The sequence below is a fragment of the Diospyros lotus genome, chromosome 8 (genome assembly GCF_014633365.1).
Source record: "Diospyros lotus cultivar Yz01 chromosome 8, ASM1463336v1, whole genome shotgun sequence".
Taxonomy (NCBI): Eukaryota; Viridiplantae; Streptophyta; class Magnoliopsida; order Ericales; family Ebenaceae; genus Diospyros; species Diospyros lotus.
In genome coordinates, this window is record NC_068345.1 from 26,459,744 (window position 1) to 26,483,180 (window position 23,437).

Consider the following 23,437-nt stretch of genomic DNA (forward strand, 5'->3'; position numbering starts at 1 on the left):
ATGGAGCTTCAAGCTCACAAGGGAGTGGGATTAGGATGGTGCTTATATCCCCTAAGGGAGAGGTCCTAGAATACTTCTTCCTGTTTGCCTTCCCAAGTTCAAATAACATCACCAAATACGAAGCATTGATCGTTGGTATGAACCTGGTTAAGAAGCTCGAAACAAATAAGATGGTGGCCCATGGTGACTCACAAAAAGAGCTAGTTATGTGACAATACCTATAAAAAAATTCAAATGTTGGCTTAATTGTTTAAATACTTCCAACTAATACAAATCAATAGGACATTAAACAATCACGCAGGCACCCTATCCAAATTAACCTCAGTCAAAGAACAATGGGTAAGGTAGATTATGTACACTGAAAAAAAAAAGGCTTTTAATGAGGGAAAATTAGCAAGAGGACAAATACCCCATCGTTAAAAGCATAATTTTCATAATTATAATGAGGACTTAGTTATACTCTCGCTAAATGTGGTGTAAAATTAATTTTTTAACAACGATTTTCTGAATTTTTCACTAGTAATTAAAAATCCCGTCGTTATTGAGTTTAAAAAATCAACAAAAATATTTCCCTCCAAATATATATATAATTCTAATTAGGTAATATTTTTTTATTAATTTTTCTCTTTACACTTAATATTCTTTTTTCATAATCTTCATTACGTTAAAAATCTTCCTTCCCCGTCTCTTCCTGTATTCCAATCCCCGCCTCTTTTCCCTTGCTACCAAATCCCTAGCTACCAAATCCAAATCTGAAGTTGCCTCTCCCATCCAAATTTGCCTATTTCTTTGAGCTTCAAACTACTACCAGGCCAGCGATTCAACAGCCACTCTCTTGTATTTACGGAGACACAGAGATTTCGACAAACATTCAAATCGAGAGAAACTCATCGAAGGCGAACGGTTGAACTCTTTTCTCTTCTAGGTAGGTACATTTTGAGCTGTTTATTTACATCAATGCATATTTATATATTTTTATGAATTCTTCTTGACCTAAGGTTCAACGCTATTCTATTATAATCTGAAGTCTTGCATTTGAGAAATTTAAAATTGTTTTGGATGTATTGAACTCTCCTATGGTTAACGTCAATCAGATTGCATTTTTAATCACGTTTCGTGATTTACTTTTGAAGTATTTATATCATAATAGCATAATAACTAAGATTTATCGTCATATTTGTGTTTAATATTGGATCGCTGGTGTGTTTTTGTTCTTGAATTTGAGAAAAGTTTTCCTGTTTTGGAGGTTTCGATTGAAGGTGATTTCGAGATTTTTTTTTTTTTTTTTGCGAGGCTATCCATTGTTGTCATTGCTATAATGTGGCGTATTTTTTGGATCTAGAAATATTGCTTCCTGGATCTTCGTTTTGTTTTATTACCATCTTTGGCGACTTCGTCCTGAGAAGTTTCGTTTCCGCTCTCTGTTTCTTTCACTTCCTATGCTCTCTATTTGGTTGCTGGGAAAATAAGATACCTAAAGTCTATATTGTTCTGCACTCTGTTAATTTTAGATCATGAGAAACTAAACTCATTTTTCAGTTTTAGCTTGCTTCTGGCTATAGAGTTCGTCAGCCATGGACATAGTTTTTCCCTATTCTACACAGCTATTCAACGTATCTTCAATTTTACAGTAAGGTGTGAAAACATTTATATTCAGTAAAGTGTGAATATTATATATATATATATATAATATGTTGTAAGTCCAAGCAGAGGAATTGCAATTGGAATGGAAAAGTGGGTGAGTGAGGATTGCCGAATGCAAGATATATATAGATATAATATTGGATTTTATTGCTTTAGTAAATACATATATGGAATAAGATATTTGTATGTGAATGTAAGTAAAGGGAAGATGGAGGCTGTGAGATGTGTCTAGAATATATATAATATATTGTAATGATAGAGCCTCTTTCTCCATTCTTCTTTCCTACCGTTCCATGTGCAGCCCAGTAATGTACTCATACACAATAATATATACACACACACATATATATATATATATAATATAAGATGATGATGGGTGAAAGAGAAGTTGGTTGCTATAATATGTTATAAAATATTGGTAAAAAAAAAAAGCTGGAGATGACGGACAATCCGAAGGATTTTGTTGTTAGGTGTAAGGCTCAAAATGTTAGTCTAATGCCAATATTGTAACATTCTATTTTAGCTCTTTAATTTCCTTTTGTGTTCTTAATTTTAACCTTTTATTAGATAGATTATCATAATGAACATTATAGTGTTAACATTAATATCTACTGTTTGTTTGTTAATATTCTGAATATTACATGCATGATACTATACTACGGCATATATATATCACTATTAATAATAATATAAAATATTAGTGTGATATACGTTTTTAAATAGTTTTGGGGCATTAAATGTGAATAAATGAATGAAAGCAGCGTTACAGTAGAAGAATTTCAATTTGAACCAAGCATGAATCATGATCATCTCCACCTGTCCCTTTCTTTCTTTCTTTATGCATCTATAACCATGTGCCCGTATGTACGTACATTCCCATACTAAAAGGTTTCTGCTTTCTGGAATTGAATATAAATTAGTGAAAACACTATTTTTTTAGATTGCTGGCAGATTTGAATTAGACATACTTATATACATATTTGATTCTTATTGATATATTAAAACTCATTATGTTTTTGTTTGATGTTGGAACTCTCAGTTTACTATCATTCTTTATATTTGCAATGGCACCCGATAAGCAGTGGATGAATCTTGTTAATGATCGACTAAGTGAAACATATCAGTTTGGCATTAAGGAATATTTAAGATATGCTTCAAAAAAGTTAGGAGATCGTGAAATTCGATGTCCATGTGTCAAGTGTAATAACACTTATGAAAGAAGTCGTGAAGTGGTTGAAACCCATATAACAGTTTATGGCATAGTCCAAAATTATACATTTTGGTATCATCATGGAGAAAGGAAAGGTGAATTTGAATCTAAATCTGAATCTGAATGGGAGGGTGAAGAAGATGAGGTATTAGAAACCATAGGAGAGGAAGAGATTCATGGGATTATGAGGGACTTCTTTCATACTTTAGATGCTTTCAACAAAAATAGAGCAGATTTTGGTGGCTCGAGCCATAATATGCAAAAAGAGGATCCTAATGATGAAGCAAAGAAATTTTATAGGCTATTGACAGATTTGGAGAAACCATTATATAAAGGTTCTAAGAGTTCAAAATTATCTACTATAATCAAGCTATTACATATCAAGAGCCTTGGTTGCTGGAGTAATGAGTCATTTACTATGTTATTACAAATATTACAAGATGAATTACTCCCTGATGGTTCGACTTTGCCAAATTCATATTATGAGGCAAAGAAGATTATTCAAGATCTTGGACTCTCGTATAAGAAGATAGATGTATGTGTCAATAATTGTATGTTATATTGGAAGAAAGATGAGAAGTCTGACTTTTGTAGTATATGTGGAGCTTCGAGATGGAAAAATGATAATTGTAACGGAGAAATCAAAGTTGGAAGGAATGGCAAAAGAAAACCCGTAAAAATATTGCGGTACGTGGTACTTCCCTTTAAAGCCGAGGCTTCAAAGGCTATTCATGTCCAGTAAGATAGCATCCTTTATGAGATGGCACCATGACAAAAGAGTAGATGATGGAGTAATGAGGCATCCAGCTGATTCTTTACACTGGAAATCTTTTGATGAAATGCATGAAATTTTGGTCTTACAAGTGACGAGTTCTAACCAGGGTTCTAACCATTTGCACATTCCAAAACTTCATATAGTATTTGGCCAGTATTTCTTATTCCATACAATTTACCTCCTTGGATGTGCATGAAAGACTCTAATTTCATTCTGTCAATGATCATACCGGGTCCTAAGGGACCAGGGGATGCTATTGATGTCTATCTCCAACCTTTAATAGAAGAATTACAAGAGCTGTGGGAAGTAGGAGTTGAAACATTTGATTCATCAGTTCACCAGAATTTCAAGATGTATGCAGCTTTACTATGGACCATTAATGATTTTCTTGCATATGGAAACTTGTCAGGTTGGAGCACTAAGGGTAAATTAGCTTGTCCTTGCTGTAACAAGGATGTATTTTCTATGAGGTTAAACAATAGCATAAAGCAATGTTTCATGCACCATCGTTGTTATCTTCCAATAAATCACAAATGGCAGATTGACAAGAAATCATTTGATGGCACGACAGAATATGGATTACCACCAAAACATCTTACTAGTCAGGATATTCTAGATCAGGTGAAAGATCATGAAGGGGTCATTTTATCTAAAGATGCTAGTAAAAAGACCAAAGTCTCACATGATAATAGAAGGGATAATTGGAATAAGAAAAGCATTTTTTTTAGACTTCCATACTGGAGTAGTCTTTTGTTGCGGCATAATTTGGATGTGATGCATATTGAGAAGAACATATGTGATAATGTGCTTGGAACAATTATGAACATTAAAGGGAAGACCAAAGATACTGTTAAGTCTCGTCTTGATTTGGAAGTAATGAATATTAGACTAGAGTTACACCCAATACAAAAAGGAGATAAGTTTGTGTTGCCAGCTGCTACTTACACATTAACTCATGAAGAAAAGCATACATTTTGTATGTTTTTGAAGCAATTAAAAGTGCCAGATGGGTTTTCATCTAACATTTCACATTATGTTAGTATTAAAGAACATAAGATTTCAGGCTTGAAGAGTCATGATTGTCACGTTCTCCTACAACACTTACTTCCTCTTACATTACGTGGTCTTCTTCCCAAATTAGTATGTGAACCATTATTTGAATTGTCTTTGTTTTTCAAAATTTTGGGTGCAAAGACTTTACGGGTGGAGGAGTTGGAGCAAATTGAATCTCAAATTGCCATAACTCTTTGTAAATTGGAAATGAATTTTCCCCCTTCATTTTTTGATGTGATGGTCCATTTGCCCATTCATTTAGCCCTTGAAGCCAAAATTGCCGAACCTGTCCAATATCGATGGATGTACCCTATTGAGCGAGAGTTATATGAGTTAAAACAACTCATTCGTAACTTATCTTGTCCTGAGGGCTCAATTGCAGAGGGTTACATTGCAAAAGAATGTATGACACTTTGCTCAAGATACTTCACTAACATTGAGACAAAGTTCAATCGCCTTAATCGAAATCATGATGTTGGAAGTCAAGAACACAAAAGTGATTTATTAATATTTTCACAACTTGGACGTGCATTGGGATCGGGCATGACTTGGGATCTTCACATGGATGAGTGGGAACAAGCTCATCTTTTTGTTCTAAAGAATTGTGATGCAGTTCAACCTTTTTGAGAGTATGTCATCATTAATAAAACAATTTCTTTTATGAACGTTCTTTTATGCTAATATTGTTCATATTTTTGCATCTTATTCTTTATATGATATAGGGAGTATTTGCAACTCCAAGCTAGAGCAGCATTACAAATGTCCAATAAGGAAAGTGATAGAAGGTTTATTAATTGGTTTAAAATTAGAGTAAGTAAATTCATGTTTCAACATATTTATAATACTCGAAATAAACATATATTGAAATTAAAATAGTACTTTATTTTGTGATTTGTATGTTGCAGCGCTACATAAACATGACAATCGTAAAATTATAGAGGAATTGCTCTCTTTGTCACGTGGTCCCTCCCAATCAGTTTGTTGCTTCAATGGTTATGTTATGAATGAGTATAGGTTTCGTGTAGAATGTCACGACAAAGGATTTAGAACAAAAAATTGTGGGGTGGTTGTGAATGGTGACATTGGGTCCGAAATGGGAAATATAGATTATTATGGAATCTTAACTAAGATTATTGAGTTGCAATATCTTGGTGGTAGAAGGATGGTACTGTTTCGTTGTAAATGGTTTGATGTGCATGATAAGGAAAAGGGGGGCCAAAGTAGATGAGTATGGTTTTACCACTATAAATTGTGATAGCTTGTTAAAGACAAATGAGCCATTTGTCTTGGCATACCAAGCATTCCAAGTGTTTTATGCCATTGACACTATCAACAAAGGTTGGCAAGTTGTTGTGAAAACACAACCATGTGATTCTTATGACTTGCCTTTACAAATGAATGACAGTTGTGATGAGATGGGTAATGTTAGTGAAGCATATCAACAAGGGGAATCATTCAATTATAAAGAGACAAATCCCATTTCAACTACAATAGACAATGAAATCAATTGGGCAAGGGAAAATGTGGAGCCAATGGCGGTTGAAGTGGCAACTAAAAGAAAGAAAAGAAAAAGATGTTAGAAAATTCATTTTTTTCTTTCATAAAGGTAAGCTATTATATATATATATGTTAAAATGTCCTTTAAAATCTTATTTTTTTTCTGGCACTTTAATCTGTTTTGTGTATTATTTTTAAATCAAAGTGTATTTTTTTTGGTCCTATTCCAGGTTTAAGTAAAAGATGCAAAAGATCAAAGCTGGAAAAGGGTTTCCATCCAAGGCAAACAAGTTTATAGCCCTAGGTGCATTGGCTAAGGGACAAGTACATGGATTAAAACAATTAAAGCCAAGAAGAGATATAAATGGTGCTACAGATTTACTAAGAGGAGGTTCAAGTAATGCTTGTTCAGGTAAATATTATACAGCTTCTAATTTCTCTAAATTATTAAACTTCTAATGATTGCATTGCATTTGTTTTTATAGGTGAACTCACATCCCATCGTCTTTTTGTTCACTTTGGCGAACTACATTATATAGACAATGACTTCCAACAAGATTGTAGCTCCTTCATTGACATTTTAAGTATATGCGGAAAATTCTTGGACATATACTCAGTTGATGTGAAAATCTTCTATGGGGATGGGAAGCAACTAAATGGGGATGCTGATGTCTATGCTATGTTTAATGACCACAAAGGTATAAGTGACATCCATGCCTATGTTGAGGAAGATAGAGAAATGGATGTTGTCCCTTTTAGACTGCCACATGATAATGCAAGTCCTGGTATATATCTTTCTACATTATTGTCTACATTCTACCATTATATTTACCGTGGTAAATCAGGTGAACCAGCAGTGTTTGCTACCTCAAAAAAAGTTGTTGAGAGTAAGTATATGGTATTCAAGTTTTAATTTGGTTTATATTTAATTATAAGTATTTTAATCTTTCTTTATTTTCCAAATTCTGAAAGGTGAAATTAATACTCAAAACAAGAAAGTTAGAGAAAAAAACCAAAACAAGAAAGTGGCTGGGCTCAAATCTGGGGAAAAGCTTCCAATTATTTTCTACAACAATCGAGTAGTGGGGGAGAATCATCAATTTTGGTCAAGGCACTTGGGAAGAGTTGTGCGTGATCGAACCATTTGTCCTGTATGAGTGAAAGCTTGGAAAGAGATTGGAGAAAATGAAAAAAATCACATGCGGGAAGCGGTTAAGGTAAATTATTCTTTTTACTCTTTCTTTTATTTTTATTTGTTTACTTAAATCATTGTCATCCTTTTGAGGGATTTAGAGAAGCCTTAGAGTCTTATTAGATGTAAAGAAATTTAATATCATATTAAGATAGTCTTCGATGTCCTAATAATTTTACTAATTATACATCATTTTTAATAGGAAAAATTTGAGAACCCTGACATAGAGTTGTATCGTGACCACACCTTGGAGCATATGAATATTTTGTGGTTGAATTGGAGATCACGTTTAAATACTATGTTAAACCTTGCAAAACTGTAGCTGAGGCTTTGAAAAATAAGCCACAAAGTATGGATAAGGAGGATTGGGAATGGCTTCTGACTAAACACTTTTTAACTGAGGATTTTCAGGTATGATCTAATTTTTAAAAAACAAATGCAAAATGGCTTTATGTTGTGATTCTTTACTGTTACATGTCTCTAATGATAATTATTTTTTGGTTCTCATATAGAAAATAAGCTCTCAAACCTCTCAAAATAAAGCTAAATCTTCAATGCCTCATTGCACGGGTAGTAAGCCTCATAGAGAAATCATTTATGAAATGGTAATAAATACCAATTTATCTATTTACAATGTTCAATGTCTAATATAATTTTTTTGATGATTTTCTATATAATTGCCAAATGGGAGGAAAAGAAGGTAATCCACCTGATATGGGAAAGATCTTTTTTGAAACTCAAAAGAAGAATGGAAAGTTGGTTGAGCCTGAAGATGAAGAAAAATATGTATGTTCTACTATTAATTTTTATTAAAGTTTCTTTGAGTACTATTTTTCCATTCAATTGTAAGTCTTTAAATTTTGCAGGATCAAATTGTAGAGACCATTCAAGCAGATCCAACAATTTCTAATATTGAGGTAGTTGAAAAATGTTTTGGAGTGCAACGCCATAGCCATGTGTTTGGGTATGGCGGTGGAATCAAACGAAAAAACTTTAAAGATCCTAGGAAAAAGAAGATGGAAGAGCTTCAAACTAAACTTAATGACAAGGATGAAGAAAATATCATCCTAAAGAGGTGCATTGTAGAGTTTGAAGACAGATTGCAAAGACTTGAATCTTTTATGAAAAAACCATCTACTCTTGAAGAAAATGTTCAGGAGGTTCTTTTCACTTAATAGTTTTGATCCTAAAGTTTTTTTTTTTTAACTAATTGGTTTAAACTTTTTGTAGGAAAATGTTCAAGGCTAAACCATATGATAGCTTTTCCAGTAACCTTTTACTAAATAGGTATTACATTCTTAAACCTCCTACTCTCTGGTTTTGTGTATTTGCTTCTAATACTTTTATTGAAATAAAGTGTCATCATAGTGTTGGTCACTTATCATTCATAATTTATTGAGTCTGATTATATATGCAGCTGAAAATATTGCTTTGACTGCTAATATTGCTTTTGTTGTTTATTGTGGCTGAAATTTGAATTAGTTAGGTGAAATTCCTGCCTATTTGTTGGGTAAAATAAGTTTGGTTTGCTGCCTATTTGTTTTGATAATGAAAAAAAATGGGAGAATGCTTAAGATGGTATATATATATAGTTGAGAGTTTGGTTGATTGAGCTTATTTGATGATAATTGAGAGTTTGGGTGATTGAAAGTATGTTGGAATTTTGAATGAGTTGAACAGTTTTATGATGATGGTATATATGTGTTGATATATGCTGAAATAGTTTGGTTGATTGAGTTTACATAGAACACTTTCACTTTTGAGTCTAGTTGTGGCAGGAAGGAACCAAGACGATTTGTTATGGCCTCCAGCATATATATATATATATTGGCATTAAATTTGTATGTCCATTTGCTCTTTCTAGGAGTCACTTTCAAATGTATTCCAATTCAAAGGCCTAAATTTCCCCAATAGGCTAGCAAGTGCAAGTTTCGAGAGGCCAAATTTAGTTTTTGTTGTTACTGCTGCTGCTGCTCTGTGGTGAAACAACACATACATAAGGAACGTTAGTCGGCTTATGTGATACTGATAAGTGTAATGAGTCTTTTCTTAACTTTTAAAATTAAAACGTGAAGAGATGCAACATGAAACACTCTAATGCAAATCATCTAAGCTACCAAAAAAGTTTTCATTCGTTAAGTTTGCATTTTATCTAGCTAGCTATGTCCCTAGAAAAAGGGTAATTTGTCTTTTGAGTTTCAAATTTATATTGATAGTGCTAAATAGTAATACGAGACTTTAGCTCAAGATGTAATGACATTATAACTAAAGAAAATTAAAGCAGTGCTGCCATTTTTTGAAACGGGGAGTGGTTTGGTTGTTGAAGAGGGCAGGGCAGTTCACTGGAGGTTGTCATTCATAGTAGTTTGTATTAATTAAAAGGAAAGAAATTTGCATTGGTTTGGTTTTTAAGATATTATTGATTAGTGGTTAATTTTATTATAATTATACCCTTCTTTTGATCTTAAAAATGGCTTAAATTAGATATTAATATATATTTTATGGTTATATGCAAGTTTAAATTGAAAGATGAATGAAATGAAGTTCTAAAGTAAATAATAATAATATATAAAATTATATATAATACATATACATCATTATATGCATGCATGTAATATATATATAATATAATCTAATATGTATAAATGTGCCATGTGTAATACATATATATAATATATAATTTATTAATAACATTAAATTATTTTTTTTGTAGCCATGAAGACTTCAAGTTCATGAAGAATTCAAGCCCATGAAAAAATCAAGCCCATGAAAAATTAAACCTATGAAGAATTCAAGTCCATGAAGAATTCAAGCCCATGAAGAATTAAGGCCCAATTTGAGCAACCCATGGAAGATATTATTTGGAGAAGACCCAAGGATTATTTTTAATCCTAATGAAGATTAAAAACCAATTTATAGAAATCTATTTTTATTTTTTTATGTGAGCTTTATTAGGTGTGTTTTTTAGCTAAAATCCATTTAACTATTAGGTGGATATTATAGCTAAAATCCATTTAACTTTATGAGTGCTTTATTAGGTATGTATTTTAGCTAAAATCCATTTAATATTAGGTGTGTATTATAGCTAAAATTCATTTAACGTTAAGTGTGTGAGTGCCCATTAGATATAATTATGTCTAATTGAATAATTGAAATTGTGTGGTTTGTATTACATCTTGTGGCCTATAAATAGCTCACTTGATTGCATTTGTAAATGTGATTATTATTCTTGAATCAAAGTTTAGTTGTTTCCTTATAATTCTCTCTTTGAGAATTGTTCTTGTTCTTTCCCATTTTCTTTAGTATTCTCTCTTGTGATCTTACTTACTTCCTTTCTTCTTTTAAATTCTTATGTCATTTATTATTACTTTATTATTCACCGCCTAAATGGCCGGTTAATTTATGCCTTTAAATTTTTATAATTTTAATTCTTGTCATTTAATTATTCACCGCCTAAATGGCCGGTTAGTTTATGCCTTTAAATTTTTGTAATTTTAATTCTTGTCATTTAAATGTTCACCGCCTAAATGGCCGGTTAGTTTCTACTATTTTAATTCCCGTCATTTAAATTCTGTTATTCAAATTATGTCATTTAAATTCTTGTCAATTAATTTATAAATGGAGATGAGTAGCTAAATCTAATCTTGGGTTAAGGCAAGGACAGTGTCCAACGCCAATGATTCCCAAAGAAAGCTGCGCTTTAAATGAGTAACATTAATTTAAATTTCAGTATGAGTGTGTCTTAATTATTAAGAAATCACTAGGTTTGGATTGGAGTGTAAGCCTAACTTAGAGCTTTCATGCTATGTATGAGAGTTACTAGAACTGGAAACGCTATCATACCCAAACCCGGATGATTAATTTAGTTGTTTTGTATATTAATTGTAATTGGATTTATGGTAGTTGCTTAAATTAGAATCCCGCATATCATGTATGGGGATTGCTTAAACTAGAACTATCATCATTTCTAATTGCATTTAATAACAAACCCTCATATTTGAAATTAAATTAATGTTGCTAATCTTTTATGCTAAAATTTGGGAATCAACGGGTTGGTACTGAAATTGTCTTAACTCAAGCACTATCCAAATTCATATTTTTACGTTTAATGTTTATTTCAATTTCTGCCTTACTTTATTTTCTAGTATCTGTTGTCTAAAAAAACCCATAAAAAACCTTGTTGCCAATTTGTCCAAATGCGTGTGCGTGTGTGTGACATTCTTTTTCTTTTGCCATAAATAAATCTCTCAGTGGACGACCTGGATTCATCCAGAAAATATAAATTTAAATTTGGACTACAACTGCACTCGTACACTGGCGAGTATAAACCTCTCACTAAAATAAAAAAATATAAAAGTTTTATTATGATTTGTTTTTATTGTGTTTTAATTGCAGGGTGAGAGTGCAGTCAATTATGAAATAGAAATAGAAATGTTTTTATTTTTTATTTTATGTCTAGTTAGACCATGTTATTGGTAGTGAAAACATATAGCAACGAACAGACAGACATCTCTATTCTTAGAGCTGATGCATTATAAGTTGTTAAATATTAGGTTGTGTTCTCTTTGTTGTTTTCAAATCATTTTTAGTTTTCAATTTTCTAAAGTAATGAAAACGCGTTCTCTTTACTGTTTTTAAAAATACATTTTTGAAAACAAAAAAAGAATTATAAAGAAAACTCAAAACAACAAAAAATTGTTTTGAGTGTTTTCATCTAAAACAAATTCAAAACTCAAAACACATTTATTTATTTATTAATTCATATATTTATTATTATAATAGAAAAAAATATTACAAAATTCATTAACTTTAAAATGTAGATATTTTTTTAATAATTTATAAATATTAAATATTTTTAATTTACTGAATAATCAAATTTATTGAATAAAATATCATTAAAAAATTATTTTCAAAATTTCAAAGAGAACACGTTTTCTAATTTTCTGTTTTGAGAAATAGTTTTTCAAAATGACAAAGAGAACGCATTTTCAATTTTCTAAAAACAGACTAACAAAACAAAAAACTAAAAATGAATTCAAAACTCAAAACTAAAAATTGAAAACCAAAGAGAACGCAACCTTAGCTTTTGAATTGAAGTTTATTTTGTTTTTGCTTTTATATTTGATTACATTATGACTTATGAGATTTATGTAATTTAGATCAACATACAATGCTAGAGAATGACGAGTAATATAATTTTTTTTCTTTAATTTACAATTTGCAGGTATTAGAAGATACAAGTCGAGCATGAACTCTTGGTATTAGTTGTGAATAATACGTGAATTCTAGTCATACTTGTAATAATTTTTTGATTTTCATTATAGGGAGAGATTAGAATAATATGAAACTCACAGTTTTTTTTTTCCTCATTTTTTATGATTGTAATCAATACATAATGAATGTAAATGATCATTTTTTGTATATATCTTGTTTTCTACTAAATTAATGTGATGATATTTTTATTATTAGTATCTCTCTTGCTAAAATTAACAAGTACAAAATAAATTCTTATATAATAGTAAAAATAGTCATTAAAATTGTAATAATAATAATAATGAAATAAATATATATATATATATATAACGACGAAAATATTGATTACTGATATTATTTTTAGTGATTGGTAAATATAGTTAACAACGGGACTATTCATTGTTGATATTATGTTTAGTGATGAGTAAATATTATAATAACGACGAAAATATTTATCATTGATATTATATTTAGTGGCTGGTAAATATTACAATAACGACGGGAATGTTTATTGTTGATATTATATTTAGTGACCGGTAAACATTGCAATAACGACGGGAATATCCATCATTGATATTATATTTCATGACCGGTAAGTATTGCAATATAGATGGGAATATCTATCATTATATATTATTATCAACCACCACACACATTGTTAGAGTGACGGGAATATTCATCGTTATTATGAGTTTTAACGACGGGACTTATGCCCTTCACTATTTATATTAACGACGGTATTTTTTTTTCATCGTTAATACTTTTAACGACAGAAGCTTTAATGAAGGGCGACGACGGGATTTTTCTCGTCATTAAAACTCTTTAACGAAGGGAAATTGACTTTTAATGACCACTTTTCCCCTCATTAAAACCCTTTTTTTTGTAGTGGTAGAAGTCCTTCAATAGCCATGCTTTAAGAAAGAAGTGTTGAGTACTGATACAACTAGAGATTGGAGAACACTAATTCAATGATATCTCACTACAAGTGAATTTCCAAGTGACCTTATTGAGGCAAAGAAGATAAAGGTTCGAGGAGCCCGATTCACCATTGTTAATGGCACATTATATAAACAAACAGTCACCATGCCCTTACTCAAGTGCTTAGGTCCCCAAGAGGCTAAGTATGCCCTAGCAAAAATTTGTAGAGGAATTTGTGGAGAACACCTAGGGTTGAGGGCTATAGCCACTAAGGTATTTCAAGCAGGATTTTTCTAGCCACCTCTACAATATTGTTGAGAAATTTGTATTTTGATTTATTAAGAAAATAATTTTAGGAAAATATGTTTTCAATAAATTTGGTTTATTGATGATTTCCAAAACATTTTATTCTTCTCTTAAGAATGATAATTTCACTCATATATCTTTTCAAAATAGTCAAGTATGTTACAAAGCTTGTGGGAAAAATCTTTATGAAAATTGACCAAGTATGAAAAAGCTTCTTGATATAATCAATCGAGTATTGCTCAACAATCTTTCAAGAACAATAGAGTGTATGAATTGGTCCAATCGACTATCATAAGTTCATACTTGAGTATGTTATGCAAAGTTCTATTATCTTAAATCGAGTATGGTGTTTTGAAATCGAGTAAGGATCTTTCAATCACTCAAGTGAGCTTTTCTATATAATCGAGTATCTCTAAAGCTATGAAATCTGAGTATCTTTTTACTAGAGTAAAGATTATTTTTCAATCGACTTATGAATATTATTAATTGAGTAAATATATGTATTAGTCGAGTAAAAATAGATTTGTCTCTAGCTAAATCTCTAAACCCAAATGCAATCAAGTAATCAATGTTGGTTCTCAAGTGAAGTTTCATGTTATTCAAGTAATCTTAGCCTTCTAATTGAGTGAATAATTCAAAGTCTCTATGGCTTTTGAGTTAGTCAAGTAATGACTTGTTCACACTTGAGTAAGGCCTCTACATAATCGATTAGTTGAAAAGTCCAATCGAGTAAGATGTTATATTAGTCGAGTAAACCTATACGATAGTCGAGTATCAACTGTCAATTTTTGAAATATATAGCCGTTACTTAAAGAAGAAAGAAATGATTGTTTTTTTTACCGTTGGAGCTCTATTTGACTATTTTATAAAGTCTAACTATGCTCTTTTATAAAAGAATGATAAATATGCTTATGTATGAGTGCAAAATGCTTTATCTTAATATCATACATATTTTTCTTAACTAATTTGATGACTGTTATCAGTCAAATCAAAAGAAGCTATGAATATTTGCAGGTATCAAGGAAAAATTCAAGTCTCCAAGCTTTTATAAAAGGCCAAGTGCTACAAAGATCATGCTGCTGATGTCCAAGTAATGTAGAGCCAATCTATACCTAGACACAACAAAGCCTAATTCCTTTTGGGTCAAAGTTCTCTACTTGATTGATAATCCTTCATGCTTATCCTCCTTCACTTCAAGTCATTATTTGGTTAAATCTTATGAAGATCTTTTTAAATAAAAAAATTAGAAGCAAGAGAGTTGAGTATTTCATTTATTCATAATTTGTGACTTTCTTTTGTTCAAGAAATCATGTATGCATTCATTGTATTATCTCATATTTTTCTCTTGAGAAATCCTTTCATAGTAGATGTGAAACTTGTAAAAGGTTACGACTGATCCTTGAAAGACAATGGTTATGGCTGGGCTTAGTTTGAAAAAACTAACTATTGAGGTTACATCTGCTCCTATAAAAGTTGGGGTTCCTACTTAGCCCATGAAAAGTGAAGGTTTCAGTTGAACCTGTAAAAACTGTGTATGGGTTATAGTTGATCTGTAAAAGTTAAAATCCCTTAGTGAATGCTTTCAAAATGCTTAATGAGGAGCTAAGGTCGTGGACTAAGTTGGTTAGCTGAACTGGTCAAAAATGTTGTGCTCATGTGGTTTGATTTTTATGTTTTTAATGGTATTATTTTTCTCTTGCCAATGCAATATTTACATACTTGTTTTAAACTCATTAGTTTCAAGCATAATAGTTACTACTTCCATTGCAATCATAAAAGATTTTTTGACATTAATGCTTTCATGCATACTTCTCAAATGCATATTTTTCTATGAGACTTGAAGGATAAATTTTAGAAATACAATCTGATTCTTATTGTTGCCATCATAACCATTTCTTCTCTCTTCTTTTCAATTGCATCCATCTTTATATATATATTCTATGTCTTAATATGTTTGGATTAATCCTTATGGAAAATGTATTAATGCATATAAAGTTTCGTTGAATTGTTGCAACTCATTTTATGTTATGAAAAATATCTTTTCAAATCAATCATAATGCATACTCTTTATTATTGCAAAAATGGTCAAAACATTCAATTCACCCACCTCTTGGGTAATCTTTTAGGTATGATGCCCTAGTGAAGGTCCACAAATGTGACAAGTGCCAAAGGAACACACCAATTTAGTCTGCTTTAGTTTCAAAGCTTTAGACCATCTTTTAACCAATTCCATTCACCTAATGTGGGCTAGATATTTTAGGACCCTTCCCACAAGCCATGGGCTAACAAGAATTCCTTTCATGGCTATAAATTAGTTCGCTAAGTGGGTGGAAGTAGAAGCCTTAGCCACCATCATGGAGAAAAAGATAGAATCCATGGTCTGGAAAGACATCATTTATAGGTTTGGAGTCACCAAGATCACCAACACCAATCATGGAAAATAATTTGATTGTGAAGCAATTCAAACTTTCTATGACAAATTGGGTATACAATTGTGGGTCGCCTTCATTGCATACCCACAATAAAATGGACTGGTAGAGGTCAACAAGACGACCATTCTACATGGGTTGAAAACTCATTTGGAAAACCCCAAAGAGGCTTGGGAAGATGAATTGCCATCTGTGTTTTGGGCATATCAAACAATAAGTAAGGTCTTTATTGGTGAGACGCCCTTTAATATGGTCTATGGGATGAAAACTTTCAAACCCATGGAAATTGGAGTTGGGTTTCACCATGTATTTGATGAAAGAAAATAATTGTAAAGCCTTGAGGATAAATCTGGATCTTGTTGAGGAACATAGGGTTAAAACAAGTACCTGACTGGTGACGCCTTACCATAGGAGAGTGATAAATTATTACAACTCTAGAGTGAGAAATAGGTGACTAAGAGATGGAGATCTTGTTCTAAAAAAATCTACAATTACTAATACCCTCCATGATGAAGGGAAGTTAAAGTAAACTGGGAAGGGCCATACCGCATCTAGGAGATGATTATGTTAAACATCTACACTTTACAAAGCTTCAAGGGAGTGGTATTAGCAAAACTTGGAACACTAACCACCTGAATCTATATTTCCCCCCAAAATTATATGAGATTAACCTTAGTTGTAATTGTTGTATTAATCTTAATGATGTTTTGATGAATATTAATTACAAAAAACTTTAATAAATAAACATTCTTGATGATGTATGTTAAAACAATGTAAACTTTAATTGTGAATATCAAAATTGTCAACTGGTAATGATACCTGTCAACTGGTTTTTTTATTATCTCATTAACAAAACTTTTTAAAGTTAGACAACCAATCTTTACAAACTATCAACAGATCTTCAGAACTATCGATCGATTTTTAAAACTATCGACTGTACATTATAGAAGCTCTCGATTGTTTGTTGTTGATCACTTTTGTAAACATTTCAGTCGAAAGTTTCCTTGAAATGTCGACTAGTTTTCCTGACAAAAATCTTTTGACTAAGCACCAAAATTAGTTGATCATTTTTTTCATAGAAATTCAAATGTCTAATTGTACTTAAGTTCTATAGGTTAGGTTTTTGTCCCTAAGGGCTCTAACTTCAAAAAGTGACAATGAAGCCTATAAATAGGAGAATATTTGAAGCTTAGAAGTAGTTGATCATTTTGGGCTTACAAGTTTTAGATTCCACATTCTCAAGTTCCTTCTGATTCATTATTTTCATCTCATTTTCTATCAAGGTTATTTCTTTCATTGTAAATTATTTTCAAAGACTTGTATTAGATTGTTATCTTAGAAAATGGTGTGCGAGTTATTTCTCTTATTATCTTTAATATATTGTATGTAAGACCCCCTGTCCTAGAATTGCCCGAGAAGAGATGTTACGGGGATAATAAACAAAATAAAATAAGACTTTTTGATAAATTAAAATCTGATACCATAACTGAACATCTCAATCAACTGAAATAAAAACTTTGAGTCATATAAACTGGAAACCATAAACCCTGTCTAAGGGAAAATCCCTCAACTGAAAGATGAAACAATCCTAAACTGACCAGACACTATAAACTAACAAAACACCCAAACATCTTTGATCTTGAGCGACTTCACGTACATACACTACTAACCACTACTGCTAGACCCCACTAGGATCTGGAATGGTGAAGAGTACAAGATGAGCTACAAAGTTCAGCAAGTAATAAGCTGGAAAGAATAACTGAAGTTGAATCGAAGAATATCGATACTGATAAATTACTTACTGAACTTGTACTGAGTATAATCACTATCTGTCTACATTCATAAAAATGTAATGCACATAAAATGTAAACAAAATGCAGGTATGCAACTTTGGCACAGAGGCCCACACAATTTGTAATACATACCTGACTTATCTGAATCATGCATACATAAGAATTGTAAGCACATACTGTGGGCAATAAGCCCCTAGCCCCTTGGTCGTCACCAGGTGAGTAACTCATAACTGAGCTGAAACTGATACTATGGGATCCCCGTGGACTAAGCCGCTTGGCGCGCATAATGCAATGCAATGCTCACATACATGCTAGCACACGATATAAAATGCTCTATATAAAATCATGCTCCATGCTCATACCAAGATGTATGCACATAATCTCACAAAATAATGCTGATCATGTCATAATAAATGCTAAACATGTAATCTGATCTTCAATATATTGGAATAAAAATATTATGTAATATGGTATGGGCATGATTAACTTGTTATATTTTGGCATATAAATTCAATATTTGGAGGTATTGAATATTTTTATTTGAATAAAACTTGAGTTAAGCCGTACTGGAAGTTTAATTGGATTTCTAGAAAAGCTATCCAGATATCAGGAAGGATATCCAGATATGAAAAAGGCTCATCCAGATACATTGACGCTCAAATCAGATGCTATTCGGATATGCTGGGATGTATTCGAATATGAACTAGGACATCCGGATATCTCACTGAGGCATTCAGATATGAAATTCAAAAACTTGAGAGGGACATCTGGATATAAAACAAGGCATTCGGATATACTGAGCTTATTCGGATAGAAGGGAAGGTCATTCGGATGTGAGCTATCCGAATGTACGAAGAACCATCTGGATATCACACGCACAGAACTTGGAACTCATTCGGATATGAGAAGACCCATTTAGATATTTGCAATTAAATTTAACGAACATGAATGCTAACAAAGACTGAAATTTGTAACAAAACTTAATGATTCTACACCATTCTGAATAAAATCTTGGGAAAATGAATCCCAATCGATATGAAACAAATTTAAGGATGATTCAAAGATAATATTTGATTGAATCGCTATAAAGATCATGCATATATGAGAACTTGCCTCTAAAAGAAATAAAAAGAGAAATGAACTTGCATCTCAAAAGAAAGAAGAAATAATAGGACTTGCACTCCAAATGGGAGAAGGGGTAATAGAACCCACAATCCAAAATGGAGAAGGAGTAATAGAACTGACAATCCAAAATGGAGAAAGAGTAATAGAACTTGCAATCCAAAATGAAGAATGAATAATAGAACTTGTAATCCAAAATGGAGGAGTAATAGAACTCACAATCCAAAGTGAAGAAGAAATAATGGAACTTGCTATCCAAAATGGAGAAGGAGTAATAGAACTTTCTCATAACTTAACTATGATATACATATATATATATACGTCTCTACTTATTGATATAAATTTGAAAACTATAACGAAGAACTGGAATAATCTGAAAACGAAACTAATATGAACCTGTAATGGAAGGGATTACAGAAAAGATACTTTCCTCGATAAGTCTTGATCAACTCACACAATCTCAACCAAAAATCTCCTATGCAAAACAACCTCTGCAACTCACAAACTTCTTGGCTCTCTGCTCCTCACGCGGCGTGAAGAAAACTATGGCTTATGTGCCTTATATAGAGAAAGAAATAGCCTTAGAATCCCACTTCCTTCTCCTTTTATAATTGGGAGTCATTATTCTTAATTAACTTGGAGACTTCAAACCTAAATCTTCTCACGCATGGATTCTCCCAATTACATAATATCTCTAATTAAATAATTCCTTAAAATAGGAAATTATTATTTAAAACTCTAGAATTACCTTCATGCCCTTGCGTTTAATTCTTCAATAATTAAATACCATTAAATGCTATTCCTCAATTAAAAATCTAAATAAAATTTAATTGAAAAATTCTCTTAAGCCAAAAATTAGTTAAATAATTCTTAATAATTCTAGGCCCTTCTGATAGGTCGTTACATTGTATACTTCTTAACGTGTTGTGCTATAAGAACTAGCTTGAGTGCTAGTTAGTGTAAAAAGTTATGGTTTACAACCTAAAAGTTATTTAGTGAATTTCAAAATCTCTAGTGGGGAGCTAGAGTAGAGAATGTAGATTGGGGATAGTCGATCAACTTTAAAAATCTTGTTGTCTCTTGTGATTTTATATTTTCTCACAAATTTTCATTGCATTGCACTTTTAATTGTTAAATTTCCAACATTCATTTTACTCACTATTTTTAGAAAAATAATTTTCAAAATAATTTTTTAAAACACCTAATTCACCCTCCATCTTGGGTGTGTAGCACCGTACTATTGCATCATTATAACAGTAATTGTAATCCCCTACAAATAATAAAAAGAACCCTAGAGTGAGATAATGGATGTAGGCATTTTTGGCCAAAGCACCTAAATTTTTGTGTCTTGTGTGTTGTCATGTTTCTAACACTTCTTATGTCACATAATTCTCTTTTTGTGTACTTTGCTTTTCAAGAGACTAAATACATGAGAGAAGATGTTAAGAAACATGGTTATACAAACCTAGTATCTAGATTAGGTAATAAAGATCTAGGGCCATCATCTCCCGCAAAAACTATTAAGACCCCAATGAGTTAAAAGATCTCTTATTATGCACACAACATAAGCTATCAAGCCAAGTAATAGGGAAAAACCCTTTGTGAGGCACATAATATGAAGACTAAAAATTACTAAGACCCACCATGGGTTTAAAAATTTGTTGTCCTACATGCAACACAAGCTATTAAGATAGACAATAATGACCCATGGTCCATTATGCAGTACAAAATAGAAGGCTATTAAGATGCACAACAAGCTTAAAAGATCCTTTGTCCCAAACATAGAGCAAACTACTAAGATGGGTAATGGACAAAAAAGATTTAATGTGGAACATGCAATATGACAAACCTTATGACTAGGCATAAAAACCTTGAAGTCCAGTTAAGCCTAGAACATGTATGCCACAACAAAGGGATCACCTAGGTTCTGACTTAAGGGCCCCATTCAAGGCAACAACCATTAAATCCTTTGATGGGCCACATACACATAAAGGATTGGGGAGTAATTCCAAACACAATAAAAGGCAAGTAAGTAAGTATTTATAAGCAAAGTAATCTATAAATTATTGTGAAGTATTGTCAATTGTGAATGTATATTTCACTTATACAAATTGTCATTACTTGTGTTATTTTGCGAAATACTAACATTTTGTCCAGTAAATAAGTAAGAACATGAAAACATAATTATGAAGACATAAATTGGAAATAGATGTTGAAGAGCAATAGTAAACGATTTCATTAATAACATGAAAGTATAAGATAGAATGAAACAAAAGGCAAAAGTACAAAGAAAAAATAAAAGAAAGCCTAATTATGTAAGGGGCTTAAAAGATGCTCTACTCAGTGTCCAAGAGGTAGGGTCGGACATTCAAAGGGAACCAGGCTACGTTGAGATCTTTATCATTAGTGGGTAGTTTGGTCACTTGGAGAGGAGAAAACATGTACCCAATAGTCAAGTCCTCTACTCCAAATTAGGTTGCCCCCTCCAAGTCCCTAAGGGAATCAATCATCTTAATGCCCTCAAGTTCTTGAGAGTATGGCTCCCAGGGTCTCGAGAGGTTTTATAGATTATTGTGTAAACAAGAATCTAGAAAAGCCTAAGAGCTCTTAGGATTTAAGTTGTAGCGATACTAGTCTAGAGCTTCAAACTCTTCAAATATTCTGGGGAGAACACCGGTTTGTTGAAGGACTATCCTAGATGATTGGACTCTAGAAAAAAAGGCTCCAGATAAAAGCCATTCTTGGTGAAATAGTGGGCGTATCTCTCATTTTTATCATAGCAGTCTTGGGATAGCCAATACTCATGAATTACTTTGGCCTATATATCTTTGTGATCTTAGTCCAAGCGACACTCAACAACTCTTAGTTGATTTTAAAAGGAGAGTTCCTGAGTGTGATTGAAAACCAACTCCTTGACCTACTGGGATCAGTCTAGGAAGAGGCTTGCATTATACTTTCTTTCTTCTTTCAGCTCCTTGAATTCCTTGTTCATGCTTCTCAACTCTTGGATCTCCTTCTCAAAATCATGTATCCAGGTAGAAGAGTTGAAGCTAATGTCGGAGAAATACGCTTGCAACTCCTTGTTGTACCTTTCAAGCTACCAAATGACATGGACGTGTTCGTGGGTATGGATTCAGACCAATTCCTTCTTCTGTCCTTAGAAAGATTCCATCTTGTCATGAGCTTGTTATAAAACTAGAACAAATGCGACAACATAATAATGGTTTGAAAAATGAAATGCAACTTTTGAAAGAGAAAAATGAAGCGTTGTCGACAGAATTGGACCAAGTCAAAGAAAGGCAATCAATTTTTGAAACTTTTATGGAAGATGTTAGGGAAGGAAGGATTAGAAATAACAATTGACTAGACTTAATTGTTTGACTAGATATGTACTTAAATGTAAATGTAAAGTGCTAGATGTCTTTTTTTTATGACAATGTGAATGTAAAGTGCTAGATTTTTTTTTTATGACAATTATTAATTGACTAGAGTTGTTTGCTTAATTGTCATTAAGTTTGAAATTAGTGTTCTGAAGTTTCTTGATGATTAGAATGGTGTTTATTTTGGATGCAATGTATTAAATTAATAGAGTTTAAAATATAGAAAAACAAGCAGTGGGTTGTGGGAAAATTTTATAAAAATCACTTTTTGTGGCAGCCAACAAAAAGTGGTCACTAAAAATGTCTTCTTTTGTGGTTGCCATGATTCTCACTAAAAGTATCTGTCAAACACTTTTTGTGGCAGCCAATATAATGTGGTCACTAAAAAACGTTCATTTTGTGGTGGCCAAAACTATCACTAAAATCTTATTATTTGTGACAACTAGCAAAGTCGTCACAAGAAATTCATTACTTGTGACAACGGTAGCCCTCACAAAAGAAAATTAACAGTGATAGTCATTGGTGGGCGTCACTGAAGAGTGATTTTTTGTGACGACCATGACCGTCACAAAAAATGACATTAGTGGCGAAGGACTGTAGTTGTCACTAAGTTTTTTTTTGTGACCGTCACATTCGGTCCCCACTAAAAGGGTATTTTTAGTGACGGCCAGCCAATAATCGCCACTAATACTTTTTGTGACAGACTTTTTAGTGACAGCTTGTGGCAACCAATTTGGCGGCCACTAAAACTTTTAGTGACGAGTTTTTATGCTTTTAGTGATGATCCTGCCCTCCACTAAAAGTCAAAATTCTTATAGTGTGGTCTCATCTATTTCTGTCTCTTCACCATCATTCCCTTTCCCTT

General features: G+C 32.2%; 1 protein-coding gene across 1 annotated transcript; it reads left to right on the forward strand.

The window, feature by feature from the left end:
* Positions 1–3,848: 3,848 nt before the first annotated feature.
* LOC127808588 (uncharacterized) lies at positions 3,849–5,309 on the forward strand. Its single transcript, XM_052347162.1, has one exon. It carries the CDS (start codon positions 3,849–3,851, stop codon positions 5,307–5,309), a length of 1,461 nt encoding a protein of 486 aa, XP_052203122.1.
* Positions 5,310–23,437: the final 18,128 nt, after the last annotated feature.

Coding starts and splice junctions, on each gene's coding strand:
- LOC127808588 (XM_052347162.1), top strand. CDS start 3,849: ATGATCATACCGGGTCCTAAGGGACCAGGGGATGCTATTGATGTCTAT.